Here is a 16464-nt window from a genome sequence, read left to right as displayed (position 1 = left end):
ACTCTGAGATATTACATTTAGAGGGATGGGATTTACTTTTTGGGTGGCATGCCTATTTAATATTTAATAAAAAAATGGATTGGGTCTTTAAAGCTCATATTTTAAGAATTTCTTTACTTAGGACCTGGAGAAAATATTATAAAAGTGATTTTAAAGTACCATTATGGGCTATACCTTGGCATGCGATAGAAGGAATAAAAAGAGGTGCTAAAATGGATATGGTATCTTATAGACAGTTACTTAGATGGGATGGACAAAACTGGCAGTTAAATCACGGGAAGAGTTAGCGCAAGAAAATATTATTTATTCTTGGTTCCAATATAGGCAACTAGTAGATAGATGGAAGGTGGATTGTAAGGTGGGTCTTCTTAGAGAAGATGAAAATCTTATTAAGCAAGTGAAGGATCAAAGACAAACCCACATTAAGAGGATTTATGGGGTTTTAGTTGAATTGGATTCAGAAACGGAACTAATTAAAGATTGTATGATCAGATGGGCGCAGAATTTTGGTGAGCCAGTTTCATTGGACATTTGGGAAACCATTTGGGTGAGAAATGTCAAATTTACACAAGCACAGAACTTAAGGGAGAATTTTTATAAAATGTTTTATAGATGGCACCTTGATCCACAAAAAATGTCTCTTATGTACCCTGACTTACAACCTAAATGTTGGAGATGTGGTTGTATGGATGCTACCTATTATCATATTTGGTGGTCGTGTAGAGAGATAAAAGCATTTTGGATTAAGATATGGTGGAATATCCAGAGAATTTTTAGAAGGAGGGTAAAATTTACTCCGCAATTATTTTTGTTGGGTATAGTTACTGATTGTGATACAAAGGAGGTTATATTGATGTTAAATTTGATTACAGCCGCGAGGCTGTTAGTAGGACAATATTGGAAGAAGGAATCTTTGCCTACATTGCAGGAATGGTTTCTTAAAGTGTCTTATTTGGCGGAAATGGCAAAGATTTCGGCTTTTTTAAAGGAACAAACGCAAGAGAAATTTCTTGCTGTTTGGGATAAATGGATAAAATTTATACAATTTAAATTGGATATAAAAAAATATCATATAGCTTTTTCATAATTTTTATTTTTATATATATACATATATATGTTAATGTTATATTTTTTTTTCTTCTTTTTCTTTTTTTTTTTATAAATATAATTTTTTAATTGTTTTTTTAATTAAGCCTATATCCTGCTCTGGGAAGCTCAGGGGGGGGGAAGGGAAGGGGGGGTGTTTGGGGGGGGCAGGGGGGTTTTGTTGTGTAATGTTTAGTTTTTTTTTCTCTTTGTATATGTGGTTTTTTGTTATTGTATTGTTTTGTTTTTTTTGTAAAATTTATAAAACTTTTTAATAGTAAAAAAAAAAGAGTAGAGAGAGAGTACTGAGCTCTGCGGCATGCCATACAAAACAACTACAGACTAGATCTTTCACTCCATATTAATAAATATAGCTGGATGTAGGACTCTGGTGATCAAATACACTGAGATTTAGTATAAAGAAAAATATCAGCATAATCAGGAATTCATTAAATGCTTAAATATTTTTCTTATACTGGATGCATAAGATCAGTATATATATAATGTGTTGATAAAAATGATGTGCATTTAGTAAATGCTGATGAAAATGCAGTATTTAACAAAAGCAGATGCGAAGAGTGGTAACATGGTTCCTTGGGAGAAAAGCAGCAGGAGCTACTTTCAGAAGTGATTTGCAACCTTCTCTGCCTATTTCCCCACTGAGTTTGCTTGTGGGAAGCTGGCAGGAAAAGTAATAAATGATGATCATATGACTATGGTAGGAAGGTGCTGCACCAGCCAGAACTTTGAAGATCAGTTGTAAGTAACACTCATTCATTGCTTTTGCAACTTCAGCAACTGAGTTGTTAACTGAAAATTACTTGGAAATTATGAAAAATGTTTAGTTGACAAGTGAAAACAACTATACATAGGAAGTTTTATTCAAGAACATGGCTGATTTAGTTTGGCAGAAAAACACATTGCTTTCTATTGTAGAAAGAGGGTGGGATGTATTAAAGCAAACACTTGTTGTGAATGGTTATAATTTTTAAGGAAGGAAAAATTGTATCAGTGTTTTTCCTGGAACATTACATTCTATTACATCTTCCATGCTGCACATAGACTGTTCAGTTGTGGAGAGCCTATAATTGTTCTGAATTTTGGTAAACTTGATTTGAATTTTACTTTATAATTTTCTGTTAGAAACAATAGCTTAGTAAATAGAAGGATATTTAACTATCTTTAACATTATTCGTTAACATCAAAGGGTGCCTTAAAATGTTTCTCATATAAACCTAAATTTGGCTAAATCTTTTACAACAGTAGTTAAGAAATATAATAGTATATTATATGAATGTTTTATTTTGCAGTAGATGTTTATTTAATAGTGTACCTTACTATTAAATGGTACACTGTTAAAAAGTTATGATAAAATAAAGGGAAAAACTGACACTATTTTGGATATTGGATATTTTATTATGTTGTCTTCACGCTAAAATCATATATTGCAGAGTTCCCCAACCTTTCCTGTTTTGTGGACTGGCAGAGTGGTGGAGGGAGAAATGATGGTTCGGTGTGAATGATGGGCATGTGTGCCTGCTGCTCACACAAATGGACTGCATGTGTATAAATATTGCAGAAATAAAATATAAAATGCTATCCTCAAAATCCTAAAACTGAACAAAGAAAACATAAATGAGTAAAAAAATCATATTTGTTCACTGAGGAATATAATCCAAAACTACATATATGTGTGTATTCATAATCAGGTGTGAGTGACTGAAGTCCTGCCTTACTTAAAGAATAGAATTCTGGGTATACAAGTGTAATGTTCATAACACATGTTTGGAGATTTCTGAGAATCTCTGACAAACAGCTCACCAAGCTGATGCAAATCTATTTCTAAAGTTTTGGATTCTACCAGTCCACACTCAGAAGATTGTGTAAAAATGGAGACAATTCAGTACTACTGTCATCCCCTTCAGGAGTGGTTGGCCAACCAAAATCACACCGAGCAAGGTGTATAATACTCTACAACAGTGGTTCTCAACCTTCCTAATGCCGCGACCCTTTAATACAGTTCCTCATGTTGTGGTGACCCCCAACCATAAAAGTATTTTCGTTGCTACTTCATAACTGTAATTTTGCTCCGTTATGAATCGTAATGTAAATATCTGATATGCAGGATCAGACTCTAGACTCCAGAAGATAGAACCATCCAACAAAAGGAATTCCACAACTACAGGTAGTCCTCAACTTACGACCATGACTGAGCCCAACATTTCTGTTGCTAAGCAAGGCAATTGTTAAGCGAGTTGCACCCATTTTACGATCTTTCTTGCTGCAGTTGTTAAGTGAATCACTGCAGTTATTAAGTTAGGAACACAGTTGTTAAATGAATCTGGCTTCCCCATTGACTTTGCTTGTCAAAAGATTGCTAAAAATAATCACATGACCCTGGGACACTGCAACCGTCATAAATACAGGCCAGTTGCCAAGCATCCACATTTTGATCACATGACCAATTGAAAGCAGCAAGAGAATGGAAGAAAGGAAAAGGGTTATAAATAAAAAATCAGAACCCCTGTAACATTTTGTGAATGAAGCGAGGGGATTACGTGACTACTTTTTCATGGAAGTTTCCCAAAACAGAAGGATACGACTTTACAGCTGTTCCAGATTCAAGCTATTTCATTTTCATTCCCTCCTTCCAACATTTTCACCTTCCAATGAGCGTTCTTGATTCTCCTCTAAATGTTTTCTGACAAGTCCCTCTCTCAATGCATTTCCTTTTTCCTAATAATTTCTGGCAGTGGAGTATACACTTCCCCAATCGGAGCCTCGCCTTTGGATCCCGACCAGGTGGGAGGCAGAATAAATGGAAGCCGTTTAAAGGCGGGAGGAGGGAAAATCCCGAGGTTGACTTGCTCTCGATTCACGACGAAAAAGGCAAAGGGAAGCTCGCAATTAGGGCTGGCAGGCAGTCTTGCTGGCTTTCTCGCCCGTGCCAACTCCCTTCTCTTCACTTGCAGCTGGGCGATTACGAGTTTAAGTGCAGCTCCTAGCAGCCCCGAGGAAAATCCCATGGATGGGGGGTGGGGAGACTCAATTAAGGTGCTTGCAACCCCCCCCCACACAAGGGCAGAGACCAACCCCAGTTTTTTTTTAAAAAAGCTAAGATTAAAAAAAAATACAATCCAAAAGCGCTATTTAAAAAAGCAATTGCACTGAATGCATCAAGGCGATCTGGCGGAAAGAAAAGATGATCACCAGTGCTTTTATTCACAGATACCAGATTTCCCCCCCCCCCAGATCATAAAATGTCCATTCCTCCCTCCAAAAGGGAGGGAATCAAAATACAAAAGGAACCCACCCCATGGCAAAGCCCTCCGGTGTGCTGATTACACAGCTAACAACCCTTCCCTCCCTCCCTCCCTCCCTCCCTCCTTCCTTCCTCCTCCTGTCTTACCCCCCCTCAACTCCCCGCCAGCCCATCTACCCTCTTCCACAAAGGCGCAAACGACTGCATGCAAGCGCGATCTGGAGCAGCTCCGCCAGCTTCACAGATTTCCCGGGAAGATACTTCACAGACGTCAATGTCCGGGCCGTGGCTTCTGATTGGTGAAAAGGCTGGGAGAAGGCGGGCTGAGTCGTTGGCTTTTGCTAGCTGTACCTGAGCGGCAGGGAGTTGCTCCTTTGATGCTTTAAGTCTTACCATTCTCTGTGTTGTTTTTATCCGCTTGGAGACGGATAGAGGAGCGATGTCTCGCTTCCTAAGACCATTGGAAATGTGTGTTTTCCGATGGTCTTAGGTGACCCCTGTGAAAGGGACGTTCAACCCCCAAAGGAGTCGCGACCTGAGAACCGCTGCTCTAGAAGATCTCAGAGGCCCAATCTTCCTTAGTTCTAAGGAACTAAAGGCCTCTCTCGCATTGGTGTATATTACTGTTCATATGAGAACCATCCAGAGAAACTGAACATTAGTGGTATGCATGGTAAGCTTGCAAAAAGACAGCTGCTATTCTACAAAAAGAAAATTGCTGCCCTGTCTATAGTTTGCAGACGTCCACATGGATAAGTCAGTAGGCCATTGGAAGAATGTTCTGTGATGGATGACACTGAAATAGAATTTTTTTGGCTTGGCTACGTTTGGCAAAAGGGAAAACATGGCATTCCAGTATCAGAACTTTATCCTATCTGTGAAGCATGCTGGTGGCAGTAATGATTTGGGCCTGTCTCTGGACCAGGATGGCCTGATAACATGGATGGAACCATGAATTCTAAATTGTACTAGCAATTTCTACAGGAGAATATTTGTCCATTAACTGAAGCTCAAAGAAATGCAGCAAGACAGTTCTGCAAAACAAGTTGTACAACCAAGGAAGCAGAAGAAATTTAATGTTTTGGAATGACCATGTCAAAATCCTGACCTTAACCATATAAAAATTGTGGAGGGGTCTAAAGTGGGCAGTTTATGAAAGCCTTCTAATATCCCTGAATTGAAGTCGTTGTATAAGGAAGAATGGGCTACAATTCCTCCAAGATGTTGTGTAAGACTAATCACAGTTAGGGGAAAAGTTATAGTTGCAGTTATTGCTGCATACTAGTTATTGAAAGCCTGCTCTTTAGAAGGCCAGATCCTGAAGTTGAAACTCAAATACTTGGGCCACCTAATGAGAAGGAAGGACTCACTGGAGAAGGGCCTAATGCTGGGAAAGATTGAGGGCAATAGAAGAAGGGGACCACAGAGAATGAGATGGCTGGATGGAGTCACTGAAGCAGTAGGTGTGAACTTAAATGGACTCCAGAAGATGGTAGAGGACAGGAAGACCTGGAGGAACATTGTCCATGGGGTCGCGATGGGTCGGACATGACTTCGCAATTAACAACAACAGTATTGAAAGCAAATGTTTACACACTTTTATCACACAAAAATATATAGCTTTGGATAATTTTCCTCAATAAATCACTGAATAGGCATATTTTTAACTCATTTTTCTAAAAAAAAAATGGGTTCTCTTTATCTAGTTTTAGGACGTGGAGAAAAGATCACATTATAGGTCATATTTATGAAGAAATATTGAACATTTGAAAGAATTAGACACCACTGTATATAGCTGGATATTATAGATAGAGAAATAATATAAGCATTTTTTTCATTTAGTGCAGTGGTTCTCAACCGTTCTAATGCCGTGACCCCATAATACAGTTCCCCATGTTGTGGTGACCCCCAACCACTTATACATCACTGGGTGCCAGGGGCGTGGCCAAAGAAAAGGGGGAAAAAATGGCGGACAGCCTTGTTTGGTGACCCCCGTGAAATGGTCGTTCGACCCCAAATGGGGTCCCGACCCACAGGTTGAGAACCACTGATTTAGTGTATTACAATTTCTTAAATTAGGCTATAGAAAATGCAGTTTCACAATTGATAAAACAGAGAAATATAAACAGAGAAATAAGATTTTGAAAAACTTTGAATTTAATGAAAACAGATTTGGGAACTTCCCACTGAGAAGTTTATAGCCGCTTTAAGTAGCTGAAATTTTGAAGAAACTATTGAGTTTCTGTAGGTATACCAACTGGAGGGAGAGATACTGTCTTTCTTCAGACACAGGCATACACACAGACAGAGAGAGGCGGAGAGAGGCTGGCTAAGTGTTAGTGTTTTTTTAAATCTGAAATTGATTGTATATGTACATAACAGCTTTCTTTTGCGAATGTGTAGGCACCTAAAAGTAGTTCTTATATGAATAGTATACAGGTCGGCAACCCGTGGCGCCGGAGCCGCATGCGGCTCTTTCAGCCGTCTCCTGCAGCTCCCAGCCACGTGCAGTGCAAAAAAAAAAAAGGACTAAAAAAGTTGAACCAATCAATTCAAACTTCTCACGAAAGAAGTTTGAATTGATTGGTTCAACTTCTTTGGTTTGTGGGATGCTGTTCGCCATGGGCTCGACATAGACGGGAGGGGGGGGGAAGACAGTCCTGTAGCCAGAAGCCGGAGGTCGGAGCGGAACGGCACAGAAGACCTACCAGTTGACGTGGGAAGCTCCAACATTGCCGGTGAGCAAGGCCTGGCGTCTGCGGCCTGGTTCCGCACCCCGACGACCAGCTTGACTGGTTTTCACTGCTCCAGCCCGGGAATGCCAGCGGCATAGAAGGCAGTTTGGCGCCGCTGCCATGGGCGGGATGTCCTTGCAGCGACAACTCGGACCCGGATATTTCCTGCGGCTTGTGGCTTGGGACCGGAGACACTGTTGATGCACAACCCGGACTGTCAACGTTGCCGTGGGACCATCCCATGTGGTGCCAACTAATGCGGCGTGCTTCCAGCGGCGAAAAAGGGGCCTGAGTGGCGGCGGAACAAGACACTGGGCAGCACGAACTGAGCACAGTCTTGATAAGTAACAAGCCAAGGCCCCACATCCCTCCTGCCACCACTTAGTTCGTGCTGCCCATGTCTGCCTGCCTGCCTGCCTGCTTGCAGGCCTCTGTGCTCCTTCCCCGAAGCATGCAATTGCTCAGAGCCCATTCCAAAAGGTGCTGCTTCCCTGGCAGGAGCTGAGTTTGCAAGACTCGCTGACAAGCCAAGAAAACCAAAGGTCTGGAGGGTTCCCTCCTGCTGCGAAGCCGCAGTGCCTGGGCTGACGGGGGAGGGGGTGGGGGGTATTGGGGACCTGAAAAGTCCTCCACGACAGGCTCGGGGCCGGCTGTCTTTCCCTGGCCGCAGGAGAAGGGGAGGCGAGGATCTCTACCCGGGCGGGCGGGCAAGTGAGCAAAACCCCGAAATCTTTTGTGTTCGTTTGCAAAGAAGCAGTGAAAGCTGGTCGTCCCGTTTGCAAAGAAGCAGTAAAAGCTGGTCGTCGGTGTGGAACTGGGCTGCGGACGCCAGGCCTTGATCATCGGCAACACTGGAGCCTCCCACACCAACCAGTAGGTCTTCCATGTCGCTCCGCTGGGACCGCTGGCTTCTGGCTGCGTGGCTGTCTCCCTCCGGAGCTGTCTTTCCCCCCCGGGCCATGCGCCACTGGCGTCTTCTCTTTGCAAACGAACGCAAAAGATTTCAGGGTTTCGCTCGCCCGCCCGCCCACTCAGGTGGAGACCAGAGTTGGCGGCTCTAACGTCCTACTATCGTTAGCTGCAATCCTATCCACCTGTTTTGTCCAACCGATTGCAAGCCAATCGCTGCTTGGTTCTGGATTAATAGCTTGGGGGGGCGCCAAGCCCACTGAACTGTGTGATCCCAATGACCGAGCTGACTTCGCAGGAGCCTCCATCGGATTGGAACTTTCCTGTCCAATTGAGCTCAGTTTAGGCAGGGCCGTTCTTAGTTAGTGGGGCTGACTCTAGTTCTCTGGCAAGGGTGCCACGCTCCAGCCTTTCTCCAAAGCGCCGTCCTCGGAAGGGTAGTCCAAGACACCACTTTCAGCCGGCTCCTTTGGCGTGGCCCCAATTCTGCTCTGGGGAAACGAGGGTGGAGCGGAGCAGCGCTGCCTATCTCAGTCAAGTGGAGAAAGGGCTGTGTAAACACCACCAGATGGCTCTGCAGTTGCCGCTGCCACCGCCAGGGGAAATGAGCAGGCTGTTGCTCCCGCGGTCGCCTTCCCGCCACTATGGAAGATAGCCTGGTCCGCGCCTTTGCGGGCCTTAGCCTCCAGCAGCCCTGCCGTGCCCAAGGCAATGCCCCCCCCGCTCGCTGCTTCAGCAAAGGGGGGAGGGGAGGAGAAGCCAGGACGGCAGAGCCGTCCATACCAGAGCTGGACAGGAGCAGGGCCGGTGCATGTGTTGCCTTAGGCTCCACTCTTCAATCAAGCCCCCTGTTACGTATGTGCGCATGCGCGCGCATGCGCACACGCACAGATTTTGCGGCTCCCAGTTTTTTCTTTTGTGAGGGAAACGTGTCCAAGTGGCTCTTTCACCGTTTTAGGTTGCTGACCCCTGGAATAGTAGGTCAAAAGTGGACCTTATTTATAGTATAGGTTGGCTTTTCCTTTTGTATCATAAGGGCTTCTTCGTTAAAGATAATTGAATGCAGTAAAATACAAATTTAGAATCTTTGGAGATGTGCCATATTATAGAAGCAGTATTCTTCTGATTTCATGTATCAAGCTCTCTTCAAGGGAGGTATTGGTGGTTTCTTCAGGAAAAAAGGATAAGTCAAAGAGGCTCAAAGTAATACTACATTTATGTGTAGCTTTTGCTTATTTTTTACATTGGAATAAAATGCAACTTTTCATAAAATATTGCTTATCACAAGGGAATAACATCCCAAAGCAAACATTAATCTGACTTCAGTGGCCATTGGACAGCCTTATCTGCATGGGTGGTCATGCAGTGGCAAAGCACTGTCATTACAATTCAGTTCAGATTAGAGTTTTTACAAAAGCCCTTAAAGAAGATAAAAACCAAATATATGATATCCAAAGTATATAATTCCTTATTTAATTTGGTTATGAGAATATTATTTTACATTTTATATAATTTTAAAATACAGTGTTCTTATACAGTAAGGTGCCTAATGAAATGAGTGAATCCCAGCTTTTTAGTAGAGATGTTGATTGTATGACTAGTGATCTTTGTTTTATATCTTATGAATCTGATAATTGTTAACATTTTATAGTAATTCATATATTAAAAAGAATTTTATGTAAAACATGGTCATTGCTCTTTAAACATTCTATCTTTTGAAAAAAATGAAACGGGCAGTTTCTAGAATTTCATTACAGAAGTAAATGGAGGAAATTGATAAGAAGTTGGACCAAGATTTGGAGTAATTAACATGAATTAGCAAAACTGGAATTCAAGGAAATTTTTAAAAGGATAATTTGAAGGAGAGGAATCTATAAAAGCAGAGTTGGAATATTTAAAATAGGGGTGCAGTATGGCAGCAAAGTATGATAGACAAAGGAAGCATATAGAACATGGAATATATAAAGTTGTTTCCATCATACTTGTCATGTTCTTCTAATGTGTGATGTTTTCTATTGAGGGAAATATTAGAATATATATTTAGTGGGAGTGGAATTGTATTTTTTATGAAAGAATGCTCTTGCTTTTTGAAATTCCCACCATTCTGTATTTTTTTTATTTTAGGAAATGATTACATCAAACTGCCAGGAAAATTCCTCATATGAAGCAGTTTCGGACTTAATATAGGGAGTTTATAAATTAGCAGTTGTAGATTAAGATATGGATTCAAAGAGACAGTGCCAGATATTTACACTTTCTTATTCTAGCACAAATTTGTGACTTTCTCAGGAACTGCAGGAGATATGAAATACCTATGTGCCTATATCCTAACCTAGGAATTAATTATATTTGTCTATGTAATATGCTGCATACTATTGAAATAGTACTAAATTATGTCTTAATTTATGGCATGAAATGCTATTCTAGATAACTATCTAGGAATGTAGTAATGACTTTTATAGAAAGACCTGTATGAATCTGCTGTATGCAAATAGGTTTTTATATTTAAAGGACTTTGTGTTTCCTTATTATGATAGATGCGCCAGTTTCTGCAATGTATAAATTTAACATAAGTTCATTGATTTTAATGGTAATTAATAAAAGAGTGAAGTATAAGAACATAGTTTTTGTTTTCTAATCATTTTCACTGTTTAAAAGTTAGACATGTAGCTTTGTGAAGAATCTGTTATAACCTTAACCTGTCTATATGTTTTATGCTAAAGAATGAATATTAAATAATTAAAATTACATGCAAAGCATACAGAAGTTTCTTGATATGAATTTATTCTATTTACATTGTCAAAAATGTTAAGAATAAAATTAAATTAACTTTTTATAGGTTGGGCTCATGTGGTTTGTGCTCTGTACATTCCCGAGGTGCAGTTTGCAAATGTTTCTACAATGGAACCTATCGTCTTGCAGTCTGTTCCTCATGATCGTTATAATAAGGTATAATTAAATTATGACTTTCTTTCTTTATATAACATTGTTATTTGAAAGATTTAAAATATTTTAGAATTTATAAAAATAGTTCTGTGAACTCTTGCACTTTGCTTTTTTACTGAAAGGTAAATTAAAAAATTCTTCTGTAATAATACCAAATTATAATTTGTAGCATGAAGTGATTTTTGTTTAGTTAATATTTCAGCATAACCTGAAATATTTTATTTAAATAGATTTCCAAAATAAATAAAAAATAATTCGTAATTATTTTCAGTGTTTTTAGTAAAAATTGTACTTAGCACTGTTATAAGCAAATGAAGGTTGAGAAGGTTATAAGAAATGCTAGTTGAGAGCAGAATGTCATCGTGTCATTTATATTTAATATAGTATTTAAGGTCAATGTGATATCAACAGTTCTCCTTTCTCCTAGTATTGTAACATACAGCTTTCTATTTGGTATTAGACTGACCACGCATATAGACAAATACCTAAACAAATTTAAAGTTTATTCCATTTTTTTTACTATTTACAAAAAGTAATATATAATCAGGTTTATTTTACTGGTATGTGAAGAGTTTTCAGTTGTAAAATTTTTGAAAGCTAAAATAAGGCTATGGTACCCTCTTTAGATAAGTTTTAAAATGTTATGACATATAGTTCATCAAATGATAGTGGTTGCAATTAATCATTAGGTATCATTTTTTAAACAACTGGAACAAAATATTTTTTAAAGTGTATAGGTAGTCCTTGACTTACAACTGTTCATATAACGATTGTTTGGAGTTACAACGGCGTCAGAAAGGGTGCTGAACATAGAAAGTCATTCGGATTCATTCCCAGCTGGAACCTGTCAGTAATGTTGGTTCATGTGAGATGCCCGAAGAACAGTCTTACCCAGTTATCTGAGAACAGTTCAATCCTGCTAGACCTGATGAAGTGGACAGGATCCTCAGTGCTGTCAGTGCAATCATTTGTCAATTGGATCGTCCGTCCTGATTGATGAAAGCTTTCAGGATAGTGACTACTAGGTGGGTTCAGGTAGTGATCAATTTTCACTGCTGGAAGAGAGTTTCCCAGGACTTTTTTTAAAGAGGCCCTGGTTCGCCCCCTCTTAAAAACATCCATCTCTTGATCCCACCTATCTGGACAGTTTTCATCTAGTTTCTAACCTTTCCTAGGGAAGGTAGTAGAGAAGGTGGTTGCTTGGCAGCTTCAGAGGGTCCTGGATAAAACTGATGAAACTCTTCCAGTCAAGATCTAGGCCTGTTTATGGGATAGAAACAGCACTGGTCACACTTGCTGATGTTTGGCGAGAGCGGGATTGGGGGGGGGGTGCAACCAGACTTGCTTTCAGCAGCCTTCGATACCATTAATCAGGTATCCTTTTGGGCTGTCTGTGGGGTTTGGGGCTGGACAGCACACTGTTGCATTGGTTTGGTTCCTTTCTTCAAAGCCGGTCCTAATTGCTGTTGATAAGGAGTGAGAGATCCAAAGCCACTCCTTTATGGCATGTTTCAGGGCTCAGTACTCTTTCCACTCTTTTTTAACGTTTCATAAAGTCGCTGGATGAGATCATTTGTCACCATGGATTGAAGTATCATCAATGTGCAGATGATAGCCAGCTCTATATTTCCACCCATGGTGTCTCAAGTGATGATGTTACTGTCCTCTTGTGTTGCCTAGAGCCTGTGAGAGTCTGGATGGGGGACAACATACTTCAACTGAGCCCTGGAAAGGCCGAATGACTTTGGGTGCCTGGAGGGTTGAGATCCAGGAATTTGACATCTCTAATTATGGATGGGTTTATACAACCCCCAAATAGACCTGGTGTGAAATTTGGGGGTTCTCCTGGACTTATGATTCCTGTTGTAAGAGCAGGCAGAAGTCATGGCTAGGAGAGCATTTGCACAACTCTGTGTTGTGCACCAGTTACAACCTTTTTTGGATTTGGGGTACTTGTGCTCAGTTATTCAACCCTTGGTCATTTCATGCCTAGACTATTGCAATTTGCTCTATATGGGTCTTGAAGTGTATTTGGAAGCTACAACTGATGTATAATGTGGTGGCATGGGCTGTTCTTGGGGTTCCTAGGGTGGCTCATGTTACACTGTTCAGCTACATTAGTTGCTGGCTTGCTTCCAGTGTAATTAAAGGTATTGGTTATCACCTTGAAAACCCTTCATGGCATGGGTCCAGGCTATCTGAAGAATCATCTCACCACAATAGGATTGGCCCACCCCTACCATGCCAGCAGAGGGAGCATGTTGCGGACCCCATCAGTCAAGGAATGTCTACTGATGGGGTCCAGGAGCATATGGACAGACTTAACTATAGTTTCATGGGGAAACCATGACCATCCTAAACTAAGCCAAGTCCAAAAATGCTATCAATATCAATATCAAATCAATATTAATATCAAATCAATAGACACATAGACCTAAACAACAACATACTGTGCAAAAGAGATAATCAATAAGCCAGAAAGAGAACAAAAAGACCAAAATACTTCCCCACCAGCATTCATCACCCAGATTAACACCGATTAACATCAGATTGACAGTAAAGAAGTAAACAATACCCTAGTCAAGAAGTTGCCAAACAAGTTAACAGTAAACAGGTCAACCACGAAGATCTCTCCCATCCATTGACAGGGCATGCCACTAGAATATGAATTGAAGCAATCCTACTCCATATTAACTAACACTGATGATGTTATTTAATTTGAGTAATGAAACATCTGCAAAAAACAACCAAGCTCAGAGAGCACCAAGGACCCCTCATTCCAACCCTGAGCTACAAATATTCTCCTTTATCAACTATTCCAGATTCTGTGCTCTAAAATAAGAAAGTTCTTCTATATGATTTTTATTTGATATTTGAAAAATATTTAACATACTCCTCTCCCTCAATCTTTCTTCATAGGATTTAGTTTCTGGTTCTTGGATTGTTCTTATTGAGAAAAGAAAAAGAAATAATACTTTGTTGTCCAAGCGTGATTGCACAGACAAGGAATTTATCTCTCTGGTGCATAAACTCTCAAGTGTACATTCAAACACTAAAGTAATACAATCATAAGATACTAATAGGAAAAGGTAGTAGACAAGCTGAGAAGGGTAATATAGCCCTAATATGTGGGTAAATGTCCTTAGACAAAAGACAGTCCTGTGGAAATTAGGTGTTCAGCAGAGTGATGACACAAGGGAAAAAAACTGTATGTGTATGTTTTGGCATGCAGTGTCCTTTAGCAGTATCCTGAGGGGAAGAGTTGAAACAGTTTATGTCCAGGATGTGGTGATGGTAGGTTTCTGATCTGTGCAATATCCAGGTCCTCAATGGAAGGCAGGTTGATTGCAGTTGTTTTTCTGCAGTCCTAACTATCTTTTGAAATCTACACCTGTCCTGTCTGGTTGCTGTATTGACCAGACAATTATAGAAGTACAAATGACAAACTCAATAGTTCCTCTGTAGAACTGTATCAACAGATCCTGTGGCAGACTGAACTTTCTAAGACACGTTATTTGGGCTGTTTTAATTTCTCTGATTCTTCTTAAAATGGTGTGCTCTGAACTACACACAGTACTTGAAGTGGAACCTAAACAAGTAGAATAGAATAGAATTATTATTTCTTGTCATTTGGAAATTATATTTATACTAATGTAGCCTAAAGTTGCATTATCTTTTTGCAGCTATATTCCACTGCTGCCTCATATTAAATTTATAGTCAACTGTTTGGAATGCTATGACCAACCCATATATCCTCCATGCTATTTGGTAGCTGAATTTGTAGTTGTTTGCTAATTGAAGATTTTTTTTCCATTTTTATGTTAATTTAATACTGTTACTTCCAGCTTATTTGACTAATTTTTAACATTGTGTCTTTTAATATTGTTTTTTGTTTGTATGACAAGTTATGCAAACCAATCTTGTGTCATCTATATGCAGTGTTTGATAAGAATTCTGTTCATTTAAACAAAAGTGTTCCTTGTATCACTTGTGTTTCTTACTGCTGTCCAGTTTTGATCATAATACATTAACGACTTCTGTCGGGGTACAGAAAGACTTGAAGAATTGGGAAAAGCTGCAATTATCCCTCATGGGAAGAATTGCAGTGATAAAAATGAATATTCTACCCAAGTTTCTTTTTTTGTTTCAAATGTTACCAATTTTGAAAAATGAGATTAATTTAAATGAGTGGCAGAAGGGTCTCAATAAATTTATTTGGGCAGGGAAAAAACCAAGGGTTAAGTTCAAAATTATGCAAGACTTCCGTGAGAGGGGCGGACTCAAGGTACCAAATTTGAAATTATATTATGATGCGGTGGTTTTAACATTAATTAGTGACTGGGTAAATTTGACAAATTCTGAGATACTTTATCTAGAGGGATGGGATTTACTTTATGGGTGGCATGCCTATTTAATATTTAATAAAAAAATAGATTGGGCTTTTAAATCTCATATTTTAAGAATTTCTTTACTTAGGATTTGGAGAAAATATTATAAAAGTGATTTTAAAGTACCATTATGGGCTATACCTTGGCATGCGATAGAAGGAATAAAAAGAGGGGTTAAAATGGATATGGTGTCTTACAGACAGTTACTTAAATGGGATGGACAAAACTGGCAATTAAAATCACGGGAAGAATTAGCACAAGAAAATTTTACTTATTCTTGGTTCCAATATAGGCAACTACTAGATAGATGGAAGATGGATTGTAAGGTGGGTTTTCTTAGAGAAGATGAAAATCTTATTAAGCAACTGAAGGATCAAAGACAAACCCACATTAAGAGAATTTATGGGGTTTTAGTTGAATTGGACTCAGAAACGGAACTAATTAAAGATTGTATGATTAGATGGGCGCAGAACTTTGGTGAGCCAGTTTCATTGGACACCTGGGAAACTATTTGGGTGAGAAATGTCAAATTTACTCAAGCACAGAATCTAAGGGAGAATTTTTATAAAATGTTTTATAGATGGCACCTTGATCCACAAAAAATGTCTTACATGTACCCTGACGTGCAACCTAAATGTTGGAGATGTGGTTATAAGGAGGCTTCCTATTATCATATTTGGTGGTCATGTAGAGAGATAAAAGCATTTTGGATCAAAATATGGTGGAATATCCAGAGAATTTTTAGAAGGAGGGTAAAATTTACTCCGCAATTATTTTTGTTAGGTATTGTTACAGATTGTGATACAAAGGAGGTTGTATTGATGTTAAACTTGATCACAGCCGCGAGGCTGTTAGTTGGACAATATTGGAAGAAGGAATCTTTGCCTACATTGCAGGAATGGTTTTTTAAAGTAGCTTATCTGGCAGAAATGGCAAAGATTTCGGCTTTCTTAAAGCAACAAACGCAAGAGAAGTTTTTTGCTATCTGGGACAAATGGATAAAATTTATACAATTTAGATTGGGTATACAAAAATATTATATAGCTTTTTCATAAGTTTTATTTTTATATATATTATAGATATCTTTTTTATATATATAAATATAAAGTTTTTAATTTAATTTTTATTTTTATTTTTT

The 16464-nt window shown here is 39.3% G+C and overlaps 1 protein-coding gene across 5 annotated transcripts in view; it reads left to right on the top strand.

Annotated features, from left to right (window-relative positions):
- Positions 1-16464, top strand: part of MLLT10 (MLLT10 histone lysine methyltransferase DOT1L cofactor) — a 175741-nt gene that overhangs the window by 44224 nt on the left and 115053 nt on the right. For 3 of the 5 annotated variants that reach the window (XM_039331606.1, XM_039331605.1, XM_039331608.1), the window contains one exon: positions 10832-10941. The exons of the other annotated variants lie outside the window; for them this stretch is intronic. In XM_039331606.1, the coding sequence (XP_039187540.1) occupies positions 10832-10941 (110 nt within the window). The remainder of the gene's footprint in view (positions 1-10831; positions 10942-16464) is intronic. 5 annotated transcript variants of the gene reach the window in all.

The sequence above is a fragment of the Crotalus tigris genome, unplaced genomic scaffold, assembly GCF_016545835.1.
Source record: "Crotalus tigris isolate CLP2741 ecotype Arizona unplaced genomic scaffold, ASM1654583v1 scf7180000024437.13266115, whole genome shotgun sequence".
Taxonomy (NCBI): Eukaryota; Metazoa; Chordata; class Lepidosauria; order Squamata; family Viperidae; genus Crotalus; species Crotalus tigris.
The sequence above is the reverse complement of the archived record's forward strand: the minus strand, read 5'-3'. Positions and strand labels throughout refer to the sequence as shown.